The sequence below is a fragment of the Triturus cristatus genome, chromosome 6 (assembly GCF_964204655.1).
Source record: "Triturus cristatus chromosome 6, aTriCri1.1, whole genome shotgun sequence".
Taxonomy (NCBI): Eukaryota; Metazoa; Chordata; class Amphibia; order Caudata; family Salamandridae; genus Triturus; species Triturus cristatus.
In genome coordinates this window covers 954081423-954105362 of record NC_140589.1, presented here as the reverse complement: position 1 = coordinate 954105362, position 23940 = coordinate 954081423, and the positions used below count along the sequence as shown (strand labels likewise).

General features: G+C 46.7%; 1 protein-coding gene and 1 non-coding gene across 2 annotated transcripts in view; both read left to right on the top strand.

Annotated features, from left to right (window-relative positions):
- Positions 1-23940, top strand: part of TCP1 (t-complex 1) — a 126909-nt gene that overhangs the window by 34601 nt on the left and 68368 nt on the right. The window contains exons 3-4 of the mRNA XM_085611649.1: positions 21446-21574; positions 22184-22281. Coding sequence (XP_085467775.1) covers positions 21446-21574; positions 22184-22281 — 227 coding nt within the window. The remainder of the gene's footprint in view (positions 1-21445; positions 21575-22183; positions 22282-23940) is intronic.
- LOC146820838 (small nucleolar RNA SNORA29) lies at positions 16145-16281 on the top strand. Its single transcript, XR_014965184.1, has one exon. It is a non-coding gene; the product is annotated as a small nucleolar RNA SNORA29 (small nucleolar RNA).

The following is a 23940-nucleotide window of genomic DNA, read 5'->3' as shown; positions in this document are numbered from 1 at the left end:
AGGGCAGTACGTGAAATGGCGCCCTTGTGGCGAAGGGAGGCGACCTTGTCCACAAGGGCCGAGTCCTATGCGGAAAACTGAATGGGCTGGTGGAGGGATCTTTGAACCGGGGTCCCCATAAACTCTATGTGGAAGCCGTGCTCTGTCTGGAGTACCCACGCTTCGTGTGTTATGGACAACCAAGCCTGGTAGCAACTTGCCAGCTGCCCTCCTATTTTTAGTGGGGAAGGAGGGAAAACACTCACCGGGGCTAGAGGTGGTTGCACCTCCTTTGAACCCTTTGCCTTTCCATTGACGTCCTCAGGTGGGATAAAAATTCCTGAAGCGGGACTGGTCCTGGCAGTGTCCGGAGCCTCTCTGGTTACCCTGGTGGGTTTGGCGACTGGCCAAGCGGCCCTTGCCTCGGCCAGCCCCGCGAAAAACACGGGGGGAAACCTTTTTTTATTGTGGGCTGAGCCTTGTCCAGTGAAGTGAAGGTGTTAACAAATTTACCTAGTTCCTTCACAAACAGCTTGCCAAACAGACCCCCTTGGGCAATGGCGCCCGTCTCCGTCAGGTCACCTAGCTTTGGGTCTATTTTTATAAGGAGGGACCGGCGTCGCTCGGTGGAGAGGGCAGAGTTTGCGTTGCCCAAAAAGATCACCGCCCTGTGCCCCTAACCAAACAAAGACTTGGGAGAGATAAGCGAGCCAGACTCCTTAGCTTCCTCAGCCATATAGAGGATCTTGGTGATCGGGCCTAGGGCATCAAGGAGCTTGTCATGGCATGCCCTCCAAGGTCTATCGATCTTTTCTTTCGGATCTCTAATGAACTTCTGTAGGAAGGTAGACATGCGGGAATCGATTTCTGGAGTTAGAGCTACTTTCCCCTCCAGGGAAGGACGGTGGCACTCTGCCCGTAGGCAATTGCGGGCCTCCTTCTCTAAAGGGCGATGGATGTGCCCCGCCACATACGAGGCGACCTTCTCGGCCGGTGCCCACTCAGAGTAGCGCGGGTGGACTACATCATTAGGGTCCAGCATATCAGGTGGCCTGGGGAGTCTGGGATGGACGGAAGCGAAGGTCTAGAAGGACCGGCATCAGTCTGGGTCCCTAGCCGCGCCGGGATCAGTAGACTGGAGGGTTGGCTGTGGGGGGAGGGTGGGGGGGCAAGAGTACCTGCCGACAGGACGGGTTTATTGTCCAAAAAGGCCTGCGTCAGACTATCAAAAGCATCCACATCTACCCCTGGTTCACGAGGGCGTTTGGGTGGTGGGGAGCCAAAGGTGTCTGTAGGGACCTTGGCTGAAGGAGGAGCGGCAACCCGCTGTGCAAAGCGCTCAAACGCCTGATTAGTTTGGCAAGAAAGCCTGTCCTCCAAGGGAGTGATGGCCTGGTCCACTGCCCGGTAAATGGAGGTATCCACAGCCTCGTAAAAGGCATATCCCTAGGGCATGTCAGCGAGGGGGTCTTCCTCCTCTTGAAACTAGTCGTAGCACTCCATAGCTCTGGCTGCTTAGCACACAAAAGATCAGAAAAAAAACAGGTGGTCACCCACCAGGCAAGTACTGAGGGCCTTAGATAGGGGGCTGGGTGTCAGCATAAAGTTTGGGCGGTATTACTACAGATTTCAAGGGGTTCTAGCCCCAGGGGAACAAACTGCTAGTTATAGCCAATAAAATAACAAAACCGCCCTCAGCGGGGCAAAACTGATCTGGGCTATGTCCCCTTAGAAGGCCTATTGGCTGATACTGGACCTCAGCAAGGCGTTCGTTGAGCCAAATACAGACTCTGATTCCCGTATAGGAAGCTGGGCAGGGAACAGAGAACAAAATAGTAAAAGCGGTCAGCGTGTGCAATTGTTAGAGGCCGCTTCCGCCTACATCCTAGCCGGTCGTTCTCTGCAGATCAGAGGCTCCTGACTGCCGATGCGCGCAATGTTTGAAATTCCCGAAGGAAGACCAAACTCAGCGACGTGGCCGGCACTGCCACCGCGAGCCCCCTGGTGGCAGGAGGTCCTGGAGCACGACCCAGCAGGACGCAGCATAGGGACAGGGAAAACCCATACCCGCGGCGTGGGGAAATATGTAAGCGCATCCCACGCGCTAAGAATAACGAACACGGCACGAACGCGTCTGAGGTAAGGAGCACTGAAAATAAGCAGGAAAACACAGCGCAAACGTGCTACACAATCAAAATACAAAGGCTAACTAGCCATTAAGGAATCTCGCGAGCGCGTATCCGCATTAATATGCGAGAGTGAAATATCAAAGCATAAACCACAACAAAAAGCGCTAAACAGAGGGAGATAACTGAATAGCACTTATCTGGCTGCGTTGCAGCGAAGAGAGGACGCTAACAAGGGACTATGTTGTGCTCATTGGCCCCTGATTGGACACTGTTCTCCTCACTGGATTGGTTGTTGCTATGTTTTGAACTTTTTGCTAACACTATTAGAAAATAAGCCCAAAACAAAGATGACTAGACAAGTTTTCATATCAAAGTTTTCCACTTGTTCCAGAAATTTAAAAAGGATCATAAACAATTGGTGGGAAATTTTGGAAAATGAAAGTGATTTCAAAGATCTATTCAAGTACAAACCTTTATTCGCACACAGAAGATCTACAAATTTGAAAGAAATGCTAATGCATAAACCATCAGAAACCACCAAAGAGTTTAAGGGTACTAGATGATGCCAAAATTGTGTACATTGCAATAACTTAATTTGTGGAGATGGTATACAACACCCTCTGACAGGCGAGACAATCAAATTAAAACACAAAGCAGACTGCAATTCTAAAAACTTTATATGGCATTAAGTGTCCATGTGGATCACTATATATAGGAAAAACTGAAAGAAAAGCATGCATTTCTGAACATAAGAGCACCATTCGCAATTGCACCATGAAAAGTAGTTCAGCAGCACATTGGATGAAATTTCGGCACTCCAAAGCCCAAATCAATTTCAGGTGATTGAGATGGTAGAACCTATTCCAGGTAGGGACCTGACAAACCTGGTTACAGAGGGAAATATATTGGCTAAGGAAACTAGAAACCCAGGATCCCAAAGGGATTAACGACAAAATAGATCTAGGTTGTTTTCTGTAATACCTCACCTGTAGGTGGTCATGTAGGTGCTTTCACTAAATGTTTTCACTAATGACTGTACATTTGTATTTGGTTGCATTAACTCATCATAGGAATTTGTATTATATTTCCATGTTACACTGTTAGCACAATGTGATGAATTTCATTTTTAGGTCTCGGCTCGAAGGCTGCGCTTGCGCAGTCTTGCTCCGAGATTTAATGTTAGGAGTGGGCCTTTAACCCGCCCCTTTTTTTACCTCTTCTCCATCGGCTGGCCTCTGAAATACTGGTCAGCCATTGGAGAAGAGCATTGTCTCTCCAAATAAGCCCCGTCTTTTTCGGATTCGGGAGCGTGTTTTTTACTTTCTTTCTCTCCTCTGGAAAGTAACCATTTCAGCCAATGATAAGAGGAGAGAAAGAAAACACGGCCCCGAATCCGAAAACGCCGCTGCGTTTCTCCGAGGCATTTCTGCTTGACCTCGGAGAAAGGTGGTGGTGTTAATGGCGTCCTCTCCCCCAGCTGTCGGCTCCCGTTTTCGGCTGCTGCTCAGGAAGTCGTATATGTGTCTTTAGTGTTGCTTGTAAAATTACGCTTTTACAACCTGTTTTATGTTGGAACAGACACTTTCGGACACGCAGTTGTCTGACTGTATTTTATCATTGAAAGTCGAGGCGGGAGAGGGAGTTCCGCCTCTCCCACCTGCATGTGGGGTGGCTGCTTTGTTTTCCTGACCTTGGTTTCGAAGTTGTTTTGAGACTGTTGCAGATAGGTGCCGAGAGTTGTGCTTTGTGTCCGGTTACTTTCATGCGAGCTCTTCCGAAGGTAGTTTGTGGCCCAAGGACTATAATGGCTGTAGTTTCTATGCCCTATAGAAAATGTAGCTGGATGGCTGTCACTAGATGGACGTCAGGCGGCTGTTTTTTTTTTTTGTTTTAGCATGCAGTCCATAAAGCTGGAGCAACGAGCTGAATCCCCCGAGCGACGACGAATCGAGCAGACCGAGTAAATACTGCAAGCTGGAGTCGAGGGATAACTGCGCCTAGCTCGACAGCTTGCTGGCCTAACTTCGAGTGCAATGCCACATCCCCCTCGTTAAAACTCACTGGAGAGGAATAGTCGTAATCTCAACAGTCAACTGGCAGGAAACGAGCGATCCTAGTGGAAAACGCCACAATTAGCGATATTAAGGGCCTAATTATCATGATTTGTGTAAATGTGTTTTACTCTTACAGTAGTCCTGGTTTACTCATGAATTTCAGGTATAAATCTGTCATTTGGGACCTCAGTAGAAATGCGTACTATCATGGAAGATTTGTGTAGGAGGAAGTGTGCCCTTCTCTTGTAGTACTGGTTTCAAGAGTGAACTAGGAGCGCTCTTGGCTTACTTCAGGCTAGCCTCCAAAATTCAAGAGTACTACGAGAGTAAGCCACAGCATAATCTTTGTTAATCGGTCCAAGAGGGTTAAGATTGGATCCTGAAATTTGAATGTCCGGTTTCCCGGAGGCTCTTCGAAGGTTGCTAACAGCACTCCTGGACCTCTAAACTTACATGTCGTGAGAGAATCTGAGCTTGCTTTGGCCACACCTCCCATCAGGCATGCTGGTGCCCTTCCAACAATTGAGGAGTGAGCTTTTAGGTGTGCAGCTGCTGTCTGTGTTGAAGCCTGCTGTTGCTCAGCCTTGTACTGCAGGTAAACGGAGTGCTCTTTCTGGAGTCTCTTCTATCTCCGAGTAGTACACTCGTGGCAAAGAGGTCAAGGTGCATATTTCTTGGCTTCTCTTTATCTCTACATTTTGCTTGATGTTTATTATTTTCAACTCTTCTCACTTGGGGCGTGCACTTACGTTTCGTCACCTGAACTGAAAGGCTAACTAGAAGCAGAGCGGCATGTCTGCAACATATAAACATTGAGTATAACATTAACTTCAACTGTGTGTGTGTGGGGGTGGCTCTGTGTGGGGGTGGCTCTGTGTGTGTGTGTGGGGGGGTGGCTTTTTTTGTAGGTGGCTCTATGCGTGGTGGGTCTGTGTGTGGGTAACTCTTTGTGTGTAGGTGGCTCTGTGGGTGGCTCTATGGGTGGCTCTATTTGTGTGTGGGTTGCTCTGTGAGTGGCTCTGTGTGGGTGGCTCTGTGTGTGTGTGGGTGGCTTTGGGTGTGGCTCTGTGTGTGGGTGCAAATGCAATAGGTCTCACATTTGAGAGGGATTAAGCTATTCACATTGTAAATAACCATGCCGTTTCTTTAAATGTTTTAAAAACATAAACAAAAATGTCATGAGCAATGCCAATACCTTTAACTTTAACAATGCCGAGACCATTGCATTGTAAATGCTTGTTTATCCGTTTTTTTCTCATTTTCTCGGTTTTATCTTTTCAGCACTGTTGCGTTTTTGTCATTGTGGTGTTTTAGTTCTCTGTTGTATCGGAGTTTTTTTCTACAGAGTGCGTTTTTTCAGCATAGGTTTTTGATCGAGAGAACCGGGCCTTTGCAAAGCGTATTATCAGCGTTTCGGTGCATTCTCGTTCCGATTATCACCTAGGTCTGTAGTTGATGCATCAAGGAGTGAGTTTACAAGGCATCATTTGGTCACCCACCCTGTATCAAGATGGCACCTATAGTATTGCATTGTAGGCGTGATGAGTCCGTTTTCTATTGCACCTATTTAAAGTCCCACGCCAAGGTAGTGGTACGCATTTTTCTGTTGAGAGAGCGACGGGGCCAGCGAGGAGTCGTTTTTTGTTTATAAGGCTGTTCCTGATTTAAAAAGGTGAGATGCTTTCATTTCAGTAATATTTTCTTGTTGGAAATACATTGGTTTATTGTCCAGGCAGTAATATGATTGTTCAACGTGATTACAGGTGCCGGACTATAAGACACTTTGAACGGTTGTTGATCGGTTTGTACTCCAAGAGGTCGGTTCATTCTCTCTGGCGTGTGTATCGTGTGGCACGATCATGATTTCAGGGTTTTTACTTTCGGTGCATATTTTTTTCAGGGCTCACAATTGCATTGACTACTCATGAATACGATCTCCAGTGAGGTTTTTTTATGGTTTTTGGGCACAGCACGGTTCGGACTTCTGATATTTGACTCGATTGGGTGTTGGTTTCTTTCTTTGCTTCTACACAGTTTTCTATACCTGATCACTTAAGATTTACTGTTTGTTTTCTCCTTCTCTTTCTTTCCATAAGCATGATAATGTAGCCATACAGTCATGCATGATAATGTAGCGGTACAGTCATGGAAATTGTTCTCTCTATGCATTATTTTTCCATCAAGTATACATTTTTCACAAAGTAGAAGTTTCGAAATGCTTGTATATTTGAATATCTGCTTCCCTGTATATTGTGTTGTATTACAAGAGGATATTGTTTGTATTCTCAGAAATCGGTCCCTGAAGAAGGGCCAGCGGGGCCCAAAATGCATTGGGAGAGCATTTAAAGGAATAACCTTGCGGATTTAATGAAACAAAGAAAAGTTTTTCTAAGATGTTTATCTGTGATTGCAACAGATTACATTTTTCTGTGTATTAAGAACACATGTTCATGTTCTACGTTCTAATTTAATGGTGTTTTAGATATCAGATTACATGTTGAGCATTTGATTCATTGTAACTATTTGGTTTAAGTGTGATCATAGCAAGAGCCTTCAGGCTACTGTGCACAGAGGTCAAGTTTGTAGACCTGAGTTATGTTGTGTTGAACATTTTGCTACTTTCCCTGTGGTTCATGAGATATGTAGTTTTGTGTTATTCTTGCACTGCTATTCAAAATAAAGTGAAGAAAGGCATAATCCTCGCCTCCAGTCCTGACATATTACTTTTAGTAGAGGCCATATGTGGTATTGTGCTAGTAGTATTTTTGGACCTGCATCGTATGCCACCGTTTTGTGTATTGCAGAATGAAGGGAGCACTGTCTTTTGTTGTTTTGTGTTTTTTTTTTCCCCCCCAGTTTGTTTATAATGGCGTTGGGCTGCTGGCCGGCGCGTTCTCCATCACTGAGCTATGGTTGGTGTGCATAACTTCACCATCTATATATGTTGTGTGCTTACGTTCATCACTATACTGCATGTTATTACAGACCACAATCTACTCAAATTTCCAGTCACAAAAACTTCATTTTAGTTGTTAGTAGTTCTAATTAGTTCACTGGAAGCATACAAAACTGTTCTTTGAAAACGAAACCATTAATAAAGGGCATTATCATTACCAATGACAATAACTCCAACTCGCATAAATGCGATGCAATATCTTTTACAAGAGCATAAAATGTTGGCATAGCAAATGAAACTGCCTTTTATTTATATTTAAAAATAAGAGCACAAATAAGACAATGTCATTTACAATGGCAATAGCTCAAACTACTGTCAATGCAAGACCTATTGCATTGCAAATGCTTCTTAGACAAGCAATGGGAAGCATTACAAATAAATAGCAGGAGCATGTGTACGTATTTGTAGAGGAGCAAAGTACTATATAATAGTAATGGTGTATGGTTAAAAGGTCCGGGGAAAGGTGTACTGTTAAGCCCGACCTAAAATACTATGTAGGGTAATGAGTGCCCTCCTACAATCTGTGCTGCTGCTGAAGAAAACCACTATAATTGATCTGGTTATCTAAGACACTTTAATCACATTACAGTGCCGTTTGTGCCTCAAGGTTAAACTGCAGGCGGATAAATAAGCAAAATAATCACAGCTGTGTGGTGGGCAAGCACCTTTTTTAGGTCAAGCCTAGCGTTGCAGTGCATGCTCTGCTCGCTTTGCGAGGCATGCTGTAGCAGGGTATGTTTTAGAAGTGGTGTGGAAGCCCCACCTATATATTTCATTGGCTGGTGTCATCGTACATGGTAAATGCTGGCTTGTGATTGATAATGAGGCTTCTTAGTCCTTCCTTGTTACCGCCCTGTCTCCTTTTGTGACTGCCCATCAGGACTGGAGCTTTTACTTGCGGTGTTACACTGTCTCCTTCATTAGTAAGCACTATATTTTTTTCACAATGGCGACAGCTTGTCTGGTATTTGTATTCGGGGTTTTGGCATGCCGCTGTAGAGCCTGAGAACCAGGTCAGCAGAGCTGCTGTAGAGCCTGAGAACCAGGTCAGCAGAGCTGCTGTAGAGCCTGAGAACCAGGTCAGCAGAGCTGCTGTAGAGCCTGAGAACCAGGTCAGCAGAGCTGCTGTAGAGCCTGAGAACCAGGTCAGCAGAGCTGCTGTAGAGCCTGAGAACCAGGTCAGCAGAGCTGCTGTAGAGCCTGAGAACCAGGTCAGCAGAGCTGCTGTAGAGCCTGAGAACCAGGTCAGCAGAGCTGCTGTAGAGCCTGAGAACCAGGTCAGCAGAGCTGCTGTAGAGCCTGAGAACCAGGTCAGCAGAGCTGCTGTAGAGCCTGAGAACCAGGTCAGCTCAGCTGCTCTATGGCCAGAGAACCAGGTCAGCAGAGCTGCTCTATGGCCAGAGAACCAGGTCAGCAGAGCTGCTCTATGGCCAGAGAACCAGGTCAGCAGAGCTGCTCTATGGCCAGAGAACCAGGTCAGCAGAGCTGCTCTATGGCCAGAGAACCAGGTCAGCAGAGCTGCTCTATGGCCAGAGAACCAGGTCAGCAGAGCTGCTCTATGGCCAGAGAACCAGGTCAGCAGAGCTGCTCTATGGCCAGAGAACCAGGTCAGCAGAGCTGCTCTATGGCCAGAGAACCAGGTCAGCAGAGCTGCTCTATGGCCAGAGAACCAGGTCAGCAGAGCTGCTCTATGGCCAGAGAACCAGGTCAGCAGAGCTGCTCTATGGCCAGAGAACCAGGTCAGCAGAGCTGCTCTATGGCCAGAGAACCAGGTCAGCAGAGCTGCTCTATGGCCAGAGAACCAGGTCAGCAGAGCTGCTCTATGGCCAGAGAACCAGGTCAGCAGAGCTGCTCTATGGCCAGAGAACCAGGTCAGCAGAGCTGCTCTATGGCCAGAGAACCAGGTCAGCAGAGCTGCTCTATGGCCAGAGAACCAGGTCAGAACAGGTGCTGCAGGGAATGGAGATGTACAAACGTTAACGGACACAAAAGAGGTGCAATGATTCAGTGTAATATGGCACATTCTGTCGCAATTTTTTGCAATTTGTCATTTGACAACACAGTAGTACTGTCTGGGCAAACGTTTCTCTTCATTAGCAGCACTCTAACACCAGAATACAGCCGTCGGCAACGGAATGGTGGCAGTTAATCTTTACAAAGCGTCTGTCCCCTCGAGGTACCACGGCTGATGCTTTCTAAAGCCTCTTTTGATCCATCTGAGCTAGAATCAATGTTTGCAACTGATACAGAAGATCTGAATCATGCGGCAAGTGTGGAAAATATGTAAATACTCAGAGAACGCAGTGGCCACAATATTACGTTATTCCAGTGGTCATGCCTATGAGCAAAGACATGTAGTGTAATGGCCTTGATTTACTGATTGAGTTGTAAATCCATGGAACTGTCCCCCAGAAGAATATTTGGGCAAAAATAACCTCAAAGTACTGCTTTTGTGGTACTGATAAAGTAAGGGTAAAAGTGGAGGCCATGCAAGGTCACTAAAGTCAGGAAGGAATGGGCAGTTCTGGACAGCACTGTCATTCTCCAGGTAGGAATTCCCAAGCAGAGTAGCGCCAAGTAGCTGCATTTGCGCGAGTTGAAGCTATTGGCATTGTAAATGACAATGTCTTTTATTTATGTTTTAAAAAACAAAACCTAAATGAAAGGCATTGTCATTCACAATACCAATAGGTCAAATTTACAAAAATGCGAGACCTATTGCATTGTAAATGCTCTTTTTTTTTTTTGTGTGTGTGAAAGCAAATTACTTTTGCCCAATCGAAACGTACTCCTGGTTCCCAACATGTGGGTGGAGCCAAAACCTTCCCTAGTGATGCTCAGATAATTTTCTGGCGACATCTGTGCTGTCAAGCCAGACCATGAAGTTAAATTGACCATTGGGATCTAGTGCTAACATAAAATATTGTTCCTAACTGTTTTTCGGTTTCTACTCTAGATGGCGCGAATACGCGGTCTTGAACAGAGGCATGCTGTATCCACCGTTGTGGGCTTCAGCCTGCCCACGGATTCACATTTGCTGGCACCATCGTCACTCCATTTTGTGCTCTCCCCATTTGTCAAGAGCAAGCATACGTCATGCCTCTTCTGGTTTTTATACCTCCCCAATCACACTGGCCAACTACTGCTAATCATACACAGCGGAAATTTTAAGGCATTGTTTCGGAACTACTTTTGTACTTCTTTAAGAGCGCTTTGCAAGAGAATTTGAAGGGGTTTTTATAATTTTCTTTTTTTAAGGTAAATGGCATTAAATATCTTTTATTTAAGTGCATTATAAGCACTGCTTTCCATAATACAAGGGTAGTTTTGCACTGCTTGCTTTTGCATACCGTGTTTGTGGCTGGTCTGTAAAGATCTGCTCTCACCTATTTTGTCAGTGTAAATAGAGCGCCCACAAGAACTTTTTTTTTATTTTTAACCACATTTTAATGTGTTATGTCCACTCTTTTGCAGGCACTTTTTTCTGACTCTTGGTGTCCTTCCATAAGTGCAATCTATTTTTAACACCATTTTCAGGAATGTTGAGGGTTCGGCATTCTTTTATGCCAGTCTCCAGATGTTCGTTTTATAGTGAATTTGATATGTAACGTAGCAAATTGCATCCAGATTCAGACAGTTTGTTTTCTTCACGTTCTTGCCTCATCATTTTGCATACAGTCGACCTCACTATGCCTTTAATTTTCAACGTTTATTTTCATGAGACTGCAGTTCCAATGAAAACATTGGAACAGTGACTTTGCCTCCAGTAGTTTACGCAAATCCAGCACCTTGTTTGATCGGGGGTGTACTTGCATAGCAAGCCAGTGTTTGTATTCACCCTGAACACAGCTCAAAAAATTTATTCTGTAACGACGCTTGAAAACTGATATAGTACTATAACAACAAAGGCTCGTTTAAATTACATTGAATACCGTGGAGAATTTGCCACAGAGTTCCCGTTTATTTATGTTTTTAAATAAAATTCCAAGAAAGAGACTACCACATCGCTGGAGCCTTGAAACGGTTCAATAATAGCCAATTCTTGTAAAATGTATTGTAAAAGATATAGATGAGGAATGAGTGGTTTTTGACATACAACTGTTGGGTGATTCTTCTTATTTCCTTACATTTTTGCTCATGTCTGCAGAATATTGGTGGAACACCATAATATACTTACTTGAAGTCCAAAAATAAGATGTTACATCCAGCTAGTGCAGCTATTCACGTTGAACCCATCTTCCCACCCAAAGATCAGCACTGGTCAAAAGTGGGGATTGGCTTTGCGCCACCAACTTCTCCACACAATGAGGACTTAAATTTCGTGAGTGGAGGCTGCCGAGTGAGCAGCGTCCCTACTGATAGCAGTGTCCATTAGGCGTCCATGGTGGCTTTTGTAAACTGTGTCCTTGCGTAGTTTGGTCAGCATTCATTTCCACATTTCACATGAACGCGTCTGGCAATGTTGTCAGTGGAGCACCATACATTTGGCAGATTCCCACGTATATACATCTCTTGTCCAATTCTACACACAATTATTTCCTGATATTTGATTAAATTCTTTAAACCTAAACTTTTTAGGTCTCGGATCTAGATGGGGTGAATGCACTGTCTCAAAAAGAGACCTGTTGTATGTACTTTGTGGTCCCCTCCAAAAAAGAAATGGCTTTGCATCCTCATCACAGCCGTTTCCTTCATAGCTATTTTGTCTTCGCTGCAGGCTTTCAACAAACAAACCGCAATGGTCTCCCCCCCCCCCCCCCCCCTCCCCCCCAAATTCACTAGGTAGTTGCTGTAGCGAAGCTAGTACTTTTTGAGCAATTTATCTTGCGTTCACATTTCGTAGAGCTTCATGAGTGATTGTTGCTGCCTGCCTACTCCTCCTATCGTCATTACTTACAGGTCCCATCTGCCCAAAGAGTGCTTTGGCGCAGCAGTAGCGGGTAGCTTGATGGTCCTATCTGCCCCAAAAAGAGCCGTAACTAATTTCTGTGCATGTGTTTTTTTTATGTTTGTCTCCATCTTTGAGCATGTATCTGTGTGTGCGTTTTCATGAATGTTTGTATCATAGCAAAAGTACTCAATAAAATGTACAAATTTCATAGGGTTGATAGATAAATAAGAGTGACACAGATAGCACCAATTAGCTATTACATTGTGTTATAAAAAACTGAGACATGAAGGGTATATCTAAGTCACTACTAACACAGGAGAAGGGCAGGGCACAGATCCAACAAGGAGAACTGAGACAGAGTAAATTACAGAAAATTATGTAAGTCCTCACTATTATTGAGACCGTTAGGCATCTTAGTGTCAAGGGACATGATAAAATGAGTCTCTAATTGGCGGAGGGTTTTTTCACGGTTACCTCCTCTCACAGAATTAGGGACAGCCCCTAAGACAGTGTATTCAAGATCCTTTAGTTTGTTGTCATGGACCATTTTAAAATGCCTCGCCACCGGATAGTTGGGATCCGAATTAACGATAGCCCTGACATGTTGTAAAATACGCTTATGTACAGGGAGCTTAGTTCTTCCGATGTACTCAAGACCAAGTGCAGCGCAATTTATAAATCGCAAAATCTGTGCGGCAAGTAAGATAGTCCCGAATAGGAACTTTCTTGTTATCAAAGGCCGTAGTGTAGTCAGTGCTATTGATTGCAAAAGTACAGGCTCGACATGAATTGCATTTGTAAAAGCCTTTTTTAGTCAACCAGATTTTTTTAGGGGTGACTTCAGGACTCGATTTAACAAGGGCGTCCCTCATGGAGGGTGCCCGTCTAAAAGTAATCGCAGGAAGTTCTGGCAGAATAAATTTGAGTGTCATGTCGGTAAGTACTATAGGCCACTGAGTATAAATCATCTTGCGGATCTGTTTATCTTGCTGACTGTTTGTGGTGACAAATCTAATGTTAGTTAAATCTGTCTGTGTTCAGTTGGGCAAAAGGTGTCACTTGTGCTTTTTTAACAATTAAAAGATCAATCCTAGGTAACAAATTGGCTTTAGTGAGTGCAGAGTTCAAGATTGTTCTAGAGTAACCTCGATTGAGGAAACGAGCAAAGGCTTTCGATTGACAGATCTGACAATCTGATTCTTCACTACAAATACGGCGAATCCGAAGGAATTCGCCGTAGGGAATACTCCGAATAGTGTGATGGGCACTATCCGCATGTAAAATGGAGTTCCCTGCAGTAGTTTTCCGGTGTAATCTAGTATGAAGTTTACCATTGCTAACATACAAAGACATGTCAAGAAATTCAACTTTGACATCCTCAATGGTTGCAGTAAATTTGAGATTTAAATTATTTACATTGATGGAGTCAACAAACTGTTGCGCACTCTATCACCCTTCCAAATCATACATATATCATCGATATAACGCCAGAAGTAAATCACATTGTTAGTCCATGTGGCTTGGTGGTTGGACCTAAGGACATGCTCCTCCCACCAGCCCACATGTAAACATGAGTAGCTGGGGGAGAAACATGCCCCCATAGCCACACCTCTCAACTGCTGATATACCTCTGTACCAAACAAAAAAATTATTGCAAAGGCATAGTTCAATCCTCTTTAGCAGCATTGCGTTGTGATCACACATACTAATATCCCTTTGCGAAAGGAAATATTGCACCGCTGCTAGGCCATCTGAATGATTGATACTAGTGTATAAGGATTCGATATCCATGACAACTAGTAAGTAATCTGACTGCCATAATATGTTCTTAATGTTAAGAAAATCAGGGGTATCTTTGACAAATGAAGGAAGGGCAAAAACAAAGGGCTGAAGAAAATAGTCCACATACTTGGGCATCATTTCAAGTAGACTTTTTTGAGCCGATATTATAGGTCTCCCAGGGACAGGATCAGATTTTTCATGGACCTTTGGCAAAAAATATAAAACGGGGATCACTGGAAAGTCTACTTTTAAGTAATTAAGTTCATCCTTAGTTAAAAGGCCTTGTCTTTTCCATTGTAGTAGACTTATTGTGAAAGTATCTTGAACTAGTCGCATCTCTTGTCATGAAGATTTTCTATAACAAGTGATCACTCAAATGCCGCATAGCTTCTGCAAGGTATTGATCTTTATGCCAGAGGACAACGTTACCACCTTTGTCTGACTTATTAATTATGATGTCACATTTTTGCTTCTATTTATTGATTAAAGTGAAATATTGAGAACTCTTGAAATTGTGACTTCTTGTTTTGGAATTGACACAACGGTTTAATTGTTTCAGCTCTTCAATAACTTTCTCACTAAAAATATCGATGGCATCTTTTTGCATGAGAGGTAGAAAAGTAGATGGAGGGCGAAAAGGTCTAGGAGCTGGTTGGTTGGTAATAATGCCCATGTTGAGCAAATGATCTTGAGTCGACATACTGTCTCCATTTGCAGACTCCGTATCAGAGAGGTGAAAGAACGTTTGAAGCATCGGGACATCATTACCTTGTAGGGCCTCAGCAGCTGCTTTATTAACGGATGTAGTTTTGGGTCCTGAGGCTTTTTTATTCAGTTGATAAAATTTTATGAGTTTGATTTTTCTGATAAATTTGTATGTCGATTCTTGTGTGATTGTAAGAAAAATTGTTAGTTGGACAGTATGAGTCCTAAACTGAGATTTTCGATTTCTGCATTGGTTAGTTTTTCTTGGGTCATGTCGATTACGGTTTGGTTTGGAATGCTTTTTGATTCCTCCATTTCTTTCCCCTGTACCCTCTGTTGAAACCTCTTGCGACATTTATTCCGCCTCCCTCCTTCTGCGATTGAGGCGTGTTCTGATTGCCCTTGCTTCGTAGGAGGATTTCTCGGTCGCAAGGTGTGTCTCCGGTCCTCTCTGATAAAATTTAACTCCTCCGCTGGTGTTATGGGATTGATGGTTATTGCCAGGTTGGTTAGTGAGTTCAGACCATTGTCATCAGAGTCCCTATTTGAGGTAAGGGAATCGATATCTGAAATCGTATTAGTTGATGGAACTACCCCGGAATTGTTGGGTTCGGTCGTAGATGTCTGGGTAGAGAGTGCTTGTCTCTTATAATTGTCAATTTTTTTTGAGAACGTGAAAATACGTGTATATATACACACACCTTTTTGTCCCCGTCACTTTACCTTCCACCTCAACGGCTGTGAATCATGCTCCGTCTGCCCTTACCACATCGCCACTTGTCCCCGTTACTGCAGGTGATACCCCCCTTACGCCCGCAAACGGCAAAAAGAGAACACCTAATGGCTTTGCCAATGCTTGATTTTCTTTCTTCCTATACCACTGGCTGTTTACACACCATATGCTATTCCCAGTGTGCAATGATTTTCTGAACAGGTTGTTCTTGTGGCAATTAGAGCCATCTGTTCTCAAATTAATTTTTAGTAAATTAGTAATATTTTAAAGGGGATTTTTATAGGTCTCTGCTGCAGACAGCTCTTTGACATGTTGTGGTCATACCATTTCTTACAGTGGGCTTTGGATCAGCCTTTTCCTTACCATTTCGTTGTATTTCTTGTCCGTATTATTAGCTTGCACACTAACTGATGACTTTTTTTGTCCTACCCTTGGAGTATAGCTTCTTTATGAACATTTGATGGGATGAATTTTATGTGTCCACAGCTACACACCAGGAACCAGTTTTTTCATTTGTTTTCAGCGCCCTATCCTACCGTGCATCATATTATCTAGACAACTTTTGACAAAATTTCAAAATATCACTCCTATTTCCTTTCCTCTTGTTCAATGAAAATTTGAATTAACGTACACTGTTGATCAATTTTAGCTACAACCTCTAGAAAGGTTTATAATATTACAACGAATGCCTTTACCACACAAAGCAACAAGTGTGTATTAGGTAAGTGATCCCCCTATCTATCCTTACCTGGTACATATTTACCGTTTCTTTGTAAAGACCTACGTGGTAAAAGCATTGCGTGGTATTTGCAGCATTGTAAAGGCTGTTTTCCTTTAGAACTCCTGGTTTACCTTAATGTTATTACACTGTTCAAAATGATTTCACCTTTTGACTTGTTTTCTGAGAAAATAGCATGTCTCATTTTGGTACTGCGTCCTTGGACTTACTAAATAAGCGGCTATGCTACTGGGATGGAACAAAGCTGCCATTCTCTTAAGGAGAGGATGGATGTTGACTGTCTCTCCTATATGAAATGGCTGAGCAAGTATTAAGAGAAAATGGTAGTTATTTCGTAAATTTTTACCCCACCAGATATGATGGCTAGAGTACAATTTTATTTGACAAGATTGCCCAAAGTGGAAGGTGAACTGGGAGCAGTGGGTGACAATTTTTAGCAGCTCCTTGGAACATGCATTCTTCGTTTAACACTTCAGGACGATAACTGTTATGGTACTGTGGACCAACATACATATTTCTGTCCACTAAGCTCAGAAATGGCTACTACTAATTTGTGATGTAAAGTGAGCACCTTATCGATGAACAGTACTATGCCTGAGTTGGGATAAGCAAGTAGTGGTAGTTTACACAAGAGTATAGCTGCCTGGTGCATAACGTCTGCCACTAAAAATATTTTAGTTTTTAATCAGATTTATGTCGCAGCCTACCAGACAGCCAGCTGTCTCGTTTGCTAAAGACATCTTGGGTACCTTCGTAAAGATGATCTAGGAATGCATTCTGCCTGTTGCTTACCATTGGCTTTGTGGTTTGTAACTTGGATTTTCTTGCTTTTTGTTTGCTGGCTTTACTTGCTTTATGCTGTCCAGCTTGAGTTCGTCCCTCAGGTTGCCCAAACTTTGTTTACTGTATTCTTCCATGAACTCGCTTTCCCTAAGCAGGTTTTTAAATCGTTATCCTCTTGTCACATTTACTGTGACACCCCCCCCCCCCCCGGCTCTGCTGTTCCGCCCCAGTCTAGGCATTTGTCATCCAGTGTGGGACGGGCATGGCCAGAAATGTGTCCCATGCTTTCCATGCCGCTGGATTTGAGCTAGCCTGGCAGCTGAGGGGTAAACCCCAAAACTGTTTCCAGGGTGCTTGTTTCCATTCCAGGGAGGACCTGGCATCGCAGTCCACTCTGGACTGTTCCCATGGGAAACAGGGTTAAGACTGTTTGCATATGGCTGGGTCTAAACTGGAATGGCATGGGCATCAAAAAAGGATTTAGACCCAGATCTCTGTACTGGGGTGAATGTTTGACATTGTTCAACATTCTGTCCATCAATTGTTCTTATTGCACACTACTCCATGCCAGTGCAATCCATACTGTGCCACTCTACACCACGCTGCCCTATGCCCCGCTCTCTGCCCTATGCCCCGCTCTCTGCCCTATGCCCCACTCTCTGCCCTATGCCCCGCGCTCTGCCCTATGCCCCGCGCTCTGCCCTATGCCCCGCGCTCTGCCCTATGCCCCGCGCTCTGCCCTATGCCCCGCGCTCTGCCCTATGCCCCGCGCTCTGCCCTATGCCCCGCGCTCTGCCCTATGCCCCGCGCTCTGCCCTATGCCCCGCGCTCTGCCCTATGCCCCGCGCTCTGCCCTATGCCCCGCGCTCTGCCCTATGCCCCGCGCTCTGCCCTATGCCCCGCGCTCTGCCCTATGCCCCGCGCTCTGCCCTATGCCCCGCGCTCTGCCCTATGCCCCGCGCTCTGCCCTATGCCCCGCGCTCTGCCCTATGCCCCGCGCTCTGCCCTATGCCCCGCGCTCTGCCCTATGCCCCGCGCTCTGCCCTATGCCCCGCGCTCTGCCCTATGCCCCGCGCTCTGCCCTATGCCCCGCGCTCTGCCCTATGCCCCGCGCTCTGCCCCCTGCCCCGCGCTCTGCCCCCTGCCCCGCGCTCTGCCCCCTGCCCCGCGCTCTGCCCCCTGCCCCGCGCTCTGCCCCCTGCCCCGCGCTCTGCCCCCTGCCCCGCGCTCTGCCCCCTGCCCCGCGCTCTGCCCCCTGCCCCGCGCTCTGCCCCCTGCCCCGCGCTCTGCCCCCTGCCCCGCGCTCTGCCCCCTGCCCCGCGCTCTGCCCCCTGCCCCGCGCTCTGCCCCGCGCTCTGCCCCCTGCCCCGCGCTCTGCCCCGCGCTCTGCCCCCTGCCCCGCGCTCTGCCCCGCGCTCTGCCCCCTGCCCCGCGCTCTGCCCCGCGCTCTGCCCCCTGCTCTGCCCCGCGCTCTGCCCCCTGCCCCGCGCTCTGCCCCGCGCTCTGCCCCCTGCCCCGCGCTCTGCCCCCTGCCCCGCGCTCTGCCCCCTGCCCCGCGCTCTGCCCCCTGCCCCGCGCTCTGCCCCCTGCCCCGCGCTCTGCCCCGCGCTCTGCCCCCTGCCCCGCGCTCTGCCCCCTGCCCCGCGCTCTGCCCCGCGCTCTGCCCCCTGCCCCGCGCTCTGCCCCGCGCTCTGCCCCCTGCCCCGCGCTCTGCCCCGCGCTCTGCCCCCTGCCCCGCGCTCTGCCCCGCGCTCTGCCCCGCGCTCTGCCCCGCGCTCTGCCCCGCGCTCTGCCCCGCGCTCTGCCCCGCGCTCTGCCCCGCGCTCTGCCCCGCGCTCTGCCCCGCGCTCTGCCCCCTGCCCCGCGCTCTGCCCCGCGCTCTGCCCCGCGCTCTGCCCCCTGCCCCGCGCTCTGCCCCGCGCTCTGCCCCCTGCCCCGCGCTCTGCCCCGCGCTCTGCCCCCTGCCCCGCGCTCTGCCCCCTGCCCCGCGCTCTGCCCCCTGCCCCGCGCTCTGCCCCGCGCTCTGCCCCCTGCCCCCTGCCCCGCGCTCTGCCCCCTGCCCCGCGCTCTGCCCCCTGCCCCGCGCTCTGCCCCCTGCCCCGCGCTCTGCCCCCTGCCCCGCGCTCTGCCCCCTGCCCCGCGCTCTGCCCCGCGCTCTGCCCCCTGCCCCCTGCTCTGCCCCCTGCCCCGCGCTCTGCCCCGCGCTCTGCCCCCTGCCCCGCGCTCTGCCCCCTGCCCCCTGCCCCGCGCTCTGCCCCGCGCTCTGCCCCCTGCCCCGCGCTCTGCCCCGCGCTCTGCCCCCTGCCCCCTGCCCCGCGCTCTGCCCCCTGCCCCGCGCTCTGCCCCCTGCCCCGCGCTCTGCCCCGCGCTCTGCCCCCTGCCCCCTGCCCCGCGCTCTGCCCCGCGCTCTGCCCCCTGCCCCGCGCTCTGCCCCCTGCCCCGCGCTCTGCCCCGCGCTCTGCCCCGCGCTCTGCCCCCTGCCCCGCGCTCTGCCCCGCGCTCTGCCCCCTGCCCCGCGCTCTGCCCCCTGCCCCGCGCTCTGCCCCCTGCCCCGCGCTCTGCCCCCTGCCCCGCGCTCTGCCCCCTGCCCCGCGCTCTGCCCCCTGCCCCGCGCTCTGCCCCCTGCCCCGCGCTCTGCCCCCTGCCCCGCGCTCTGCCCCCTGCCCCGCGCTCTGCCCCCTGCCCCGCGCTCTGCCCCCTGCCCCGCGCTCTGCCCCCTGCCCCGCGCTCTGCCCCCTGCCCCGCGCTCTGCCCCCTGCCCCGCGCTCTGCCCCCTGCCCCGCGCTCTGCCCCCTGCCCCGCGCTCTGCCCCCTGCCCCGCGCTCTGCCCCCTGCCCCGCTCTCTGCCCCATGCCCCGCTCTCTGCCCCACTGTAGTCTATGCCACTCTGCTCTAAACCACTGCACTCTACATCACTTTACTCAAAGCCAATGCACCCTATGCCACTGTACCTACGCCAACTACTTTGCATCACTGTACTTTACGCCATTACACTTTGCAACATTCTACTATGTGCCACTATACGCTACATTATTCGAACTGCACTCTACTCCACTCTGCAGCATTGCACTCTGCTCTGCACCAATCTACGCCAATGTACTCTGCAGCACTGTACTTTAAGCCTCTTCACTCTATGCTGCTCCAATCTCTACGCCATTATACGACACTACTCCGCTCTATGCAATTCTACCGCACTACGAATCTCCACACTGCCTCTGCCACTCCACGATGACCAACTATTCTACTCTAGGCCATTCCACTCTGACAATCTATTCTGCTGTAAGCCACTGCAGCTTTACTCTACGCAACACCCTGTACGCCACTCAATGCCACACCACTCTGGAACACTCTATTCCACTCGGCTCCGACACTCTGCTACTCAACTTTCAGCCCTTCCTCTCTGCGACACTCTGCACCCTCCACACACTGTACGCTACTCCATGACACTTCACTCCTCGCCACTCAACTCTACTGTATACCACCCCATAACTCCACTTCTACAACACTCCACACCACTCTCCTTTACCCTATCTTTTAGCCATGCTAAACAGCAGCCACTCTGGTGTACAACATTGCTAAAACATATTGGTTAAGTCAATAGCTTTTGCATAGGCAAAACCAATTGGCTTTGCCAATGCTTGCTGTTTATTATAATTGTTGGGGAAGCTGGAAAACTCATCAGTTTAGCAATTTGAAAAAAGGCTACGACAAGACCATACATGTTGGCTTTGCGAGTGCTTGTTTTGGCTGCGTATGCATACATCTGGCCTGGGTCAAAGATTCTGTATAACGCAGATGTTTTTAAAACAGTGATGGGGGTTTAAAAAGAAATGCAACGGAGTATCCGCTGATTAATCGGCTAATGTTGATCTATGTTCTTTTGCGCCAGTCTGAATGGCAATTGAAACCCCCAATTTGATGCATTTTTAAGGTTCAAGTTTGCCTCAGTTGTAATTTCCAAGATGGCGCCTATTTAATAAGCTTGTCACCTAGTAAGTGTGTCACATAATGTACACTGACACAAATGTGTTGACAGATGTTTCCTGTCCAGAACTTGCTTATAGAAATTCCACATAGCTAAACCCATACAAATCTCCATGGTAGGCTTTGGTAAAATAACCAACTTGATAAAGTAGGATGAACAACTTTCTATGCCACAAACCTGGCATATCTTGGCTTGAGTTATGTTAAGTTCCAAACTAATTTATGCCGACTTGTCTGACTTGCCAAGGACAGTACTATTGTCTTTTTCCAATGCAGCATAATAAACACTGATTGCTTTTAAGCATTTTATATGACATTAGTAGGAGGCATGTTGATTTCTATTTAATGCTCCATCTTTACTGAAGCATCCAGCTTTTTCTTGTTTTGGAGTGTGAGCATGAGTAAATGGTTCTGAGAGTGGTGAATAAACTTACCTTACATGCATGAAATTATGTAGGAAAAACGTTCAATAAAACTGCCTGGTACAGCCAAGCCTGTTGGGTAATTTGATCTAGCCTTGCGCTTCATTTTATTGACCAGTTTATCTTTCCCATTGTTAGTCTCTTATCCATGATAGTATGCTTTCCTCCCTGATTTTAGTCATTCAATACTTCTGATTGAAGACTGATTTTTAGTCCGTTATATTGTCTGTTTTTTAAGTCTGATGTAACTGGGAAAAGTCTTTGCCTTTCTGTTTTGTTTCCTATTAGGACGTAACAATTACTAATGATGGTGCAACTATACTGAAGTTGTTGGAAGTTGAGCACCCCGCTGCCAAGGTTCTTTGTGAGCTGGCTGATCTGCAGGATAATGAAGTTGGGGATGGCACCACTTCAGTTGTAAGTAATTATTGCTCACGTTACATTTCCATGTGGTTATCGGTACATCCTATACCGTGCGTCTGACTAACTTAGCCGGGAAATATGTAGACATGTATGATGTTTATATGATGAAGGAAGTTTGTTGTCAACATTTCAAATACGCCTGTTTGCTGACACTCGTTCTGTTTGCAATGAATAATGTTCGCAAGCGTATAAAGTAGATTTCTTGTAACATGAAACTGTATTTTCTGAAGTTCTTCCCATTTAACTTACTGCCATACCTGGCTTGTGGTGTGAGCAGCTATACGCATGGGGCATAGAGACTCAAGTTTAACTGAAAGTCATGATGAAACAATCAATGCTTCATTGTGTAAGTGGCTTGAACAAATCTGATTTGATGATTTCTTACTGATGTAGAATTGTTTTCTGTACAATTGGCACTTTTGATGACTAACCTGCACTTCACACTGTGCTCATTTATTTAAAAAAAAGATTGCATGTTTTTGCACTGGTGGGACTTGCCCTTTTAACATGGGTTTGCTTTTATATTAATGAATCTTGCCATTTTAAAATTTGTCCAACAGGCTCTTGTTTGTTTGTGTGCATATTTTTGTGTTTTTCACACAGGTGATTATTGCTGCAGAGCTGTTGAAAAATGCAGATGAACTTGTAAAACAGAAGATTCACCCCACATCCATTATAGGTGGATATCGACTTGCTTGCAAGTGAGACTGGACTTTCCCATTTTGTATACTTAGTGTTTTCCTAGCTGTTGTTCTTGGTTAAGAAACCTTTGGCTTAAGAAAATGAATGAGCAATATATAATGGCCTTTAAATTTAGCATTTATCTTGTCATATTTGCATTCTTCAAATACAGAGGTCAAATGTTAGTCCACGTCTTATGACAAATTGCTGCTTATTCTTTTAACATAGTGATTGGTGTTTACTTTTCTTTCTCTGAATGCAGAGAGCAGATTCTAAAGTTAACTATGCGACAAACTTACTGGGTACAATGTATAAAAGGAAAGGCTGTAGGATGTCTTTTTTATTTTTTATTTTTGCAACCCAATTTAAAAACCTGTAAATTAACTGTTCACATTTCAGAGTATATCAGCAGTTAGGAAAGAAAAAATAAAGACTTTTAAAAAAAAAATTCAAATATGAAAACAAAGATTACAATTAGATCAATGAAATTCAAGACACTTTACTTGGTGACGCGGAAATTATAAATAGTAACTGCACATTATCATTTGTGTGGTATATAGTTTTATCGGTAAAACTGTTAATCTTTAAGTTCAGTGGCCATTTCAATTGAAAATGGACAGTCTGTAAATGACGGTATGCGACCATGGAATACTATATTTTCGAAAATGTGCTCCAAAATGCCCTGCCAGCTACATACAGCACCCTTGCCACTCTGAGTAAGTTTGATGTAATGTTGTCAGCACCCCACTCTGAAAATTGTTTTAGCAGCATTCGTGCTGAGGTGCTGAAATACGTGCATATTCCTAAGTTAGAGTCCGGGTGAACCTTCTAGTAATTGTTGCTGCATCAATGTGTTTTTTTTGGGGGGGGGGAGGGCTTCACAAAGCTATTTCGATAGAGATTAGCTCACTACATGCAGTCGTACACCATCATCCCACTTGCGTATAACTTTAAGACATAAATTGAGAAATATGGATGTGGTTTAATGTCCAGAGCTGCTGACTTTGGATTAGGGGAAACCGAGTCCTGGCTTTGACTCAACATCCTTTGATTCTGGGCAATTCACTTAATTTCATGTTCCAACATGAGTTTGAACACTTTGCTCATGTAAAGTGTTCCAATGCCCTTTTTGGTTGGGTTTGTGCTATTTAAAACTGTAAAATACATTATCTACTGGCGGTCGCCAGTAGATGGTTATAGTTAGGACCGTGTTTCCATAGGAAATCTGAAAATTCTATTTTGAATAACTTTGGCGCCGGTTGACGAATCCTCGCGAAATTTTCAAAAACTAATGGGGCGCTCAGCTCCTACCCTGAAAGTCTCGGGGTGATTCGTCAAGCGGGGGCTGAGAAAAAAGGGGGGTCCCAAAAAGCGTTTTCCCCATGCATTTTCCCATAGGACCTTTAGTCGAAGGTACAGCCCGAACGGCTGAATAGAATTACTTGAAATTTGGCAAAGAGGTAGTCCTTAGGTCAGGCATGTGCCTTTTGCATATATGGTGTCAATCTGTTCAGTAGTTCCTGAGAAAATTGCAGTTAAAAGTACATAAATATCTATAGGCGCGCACCATAACGTGCGCGAGCGTAATTCTGATTGGTGGTTACATGTCAGTCAACATTCGAATCGGTCGAAATCAGGAAGCGTCGGCCGCCATTTTGTGTGTGACAGTGAAAAAGAAA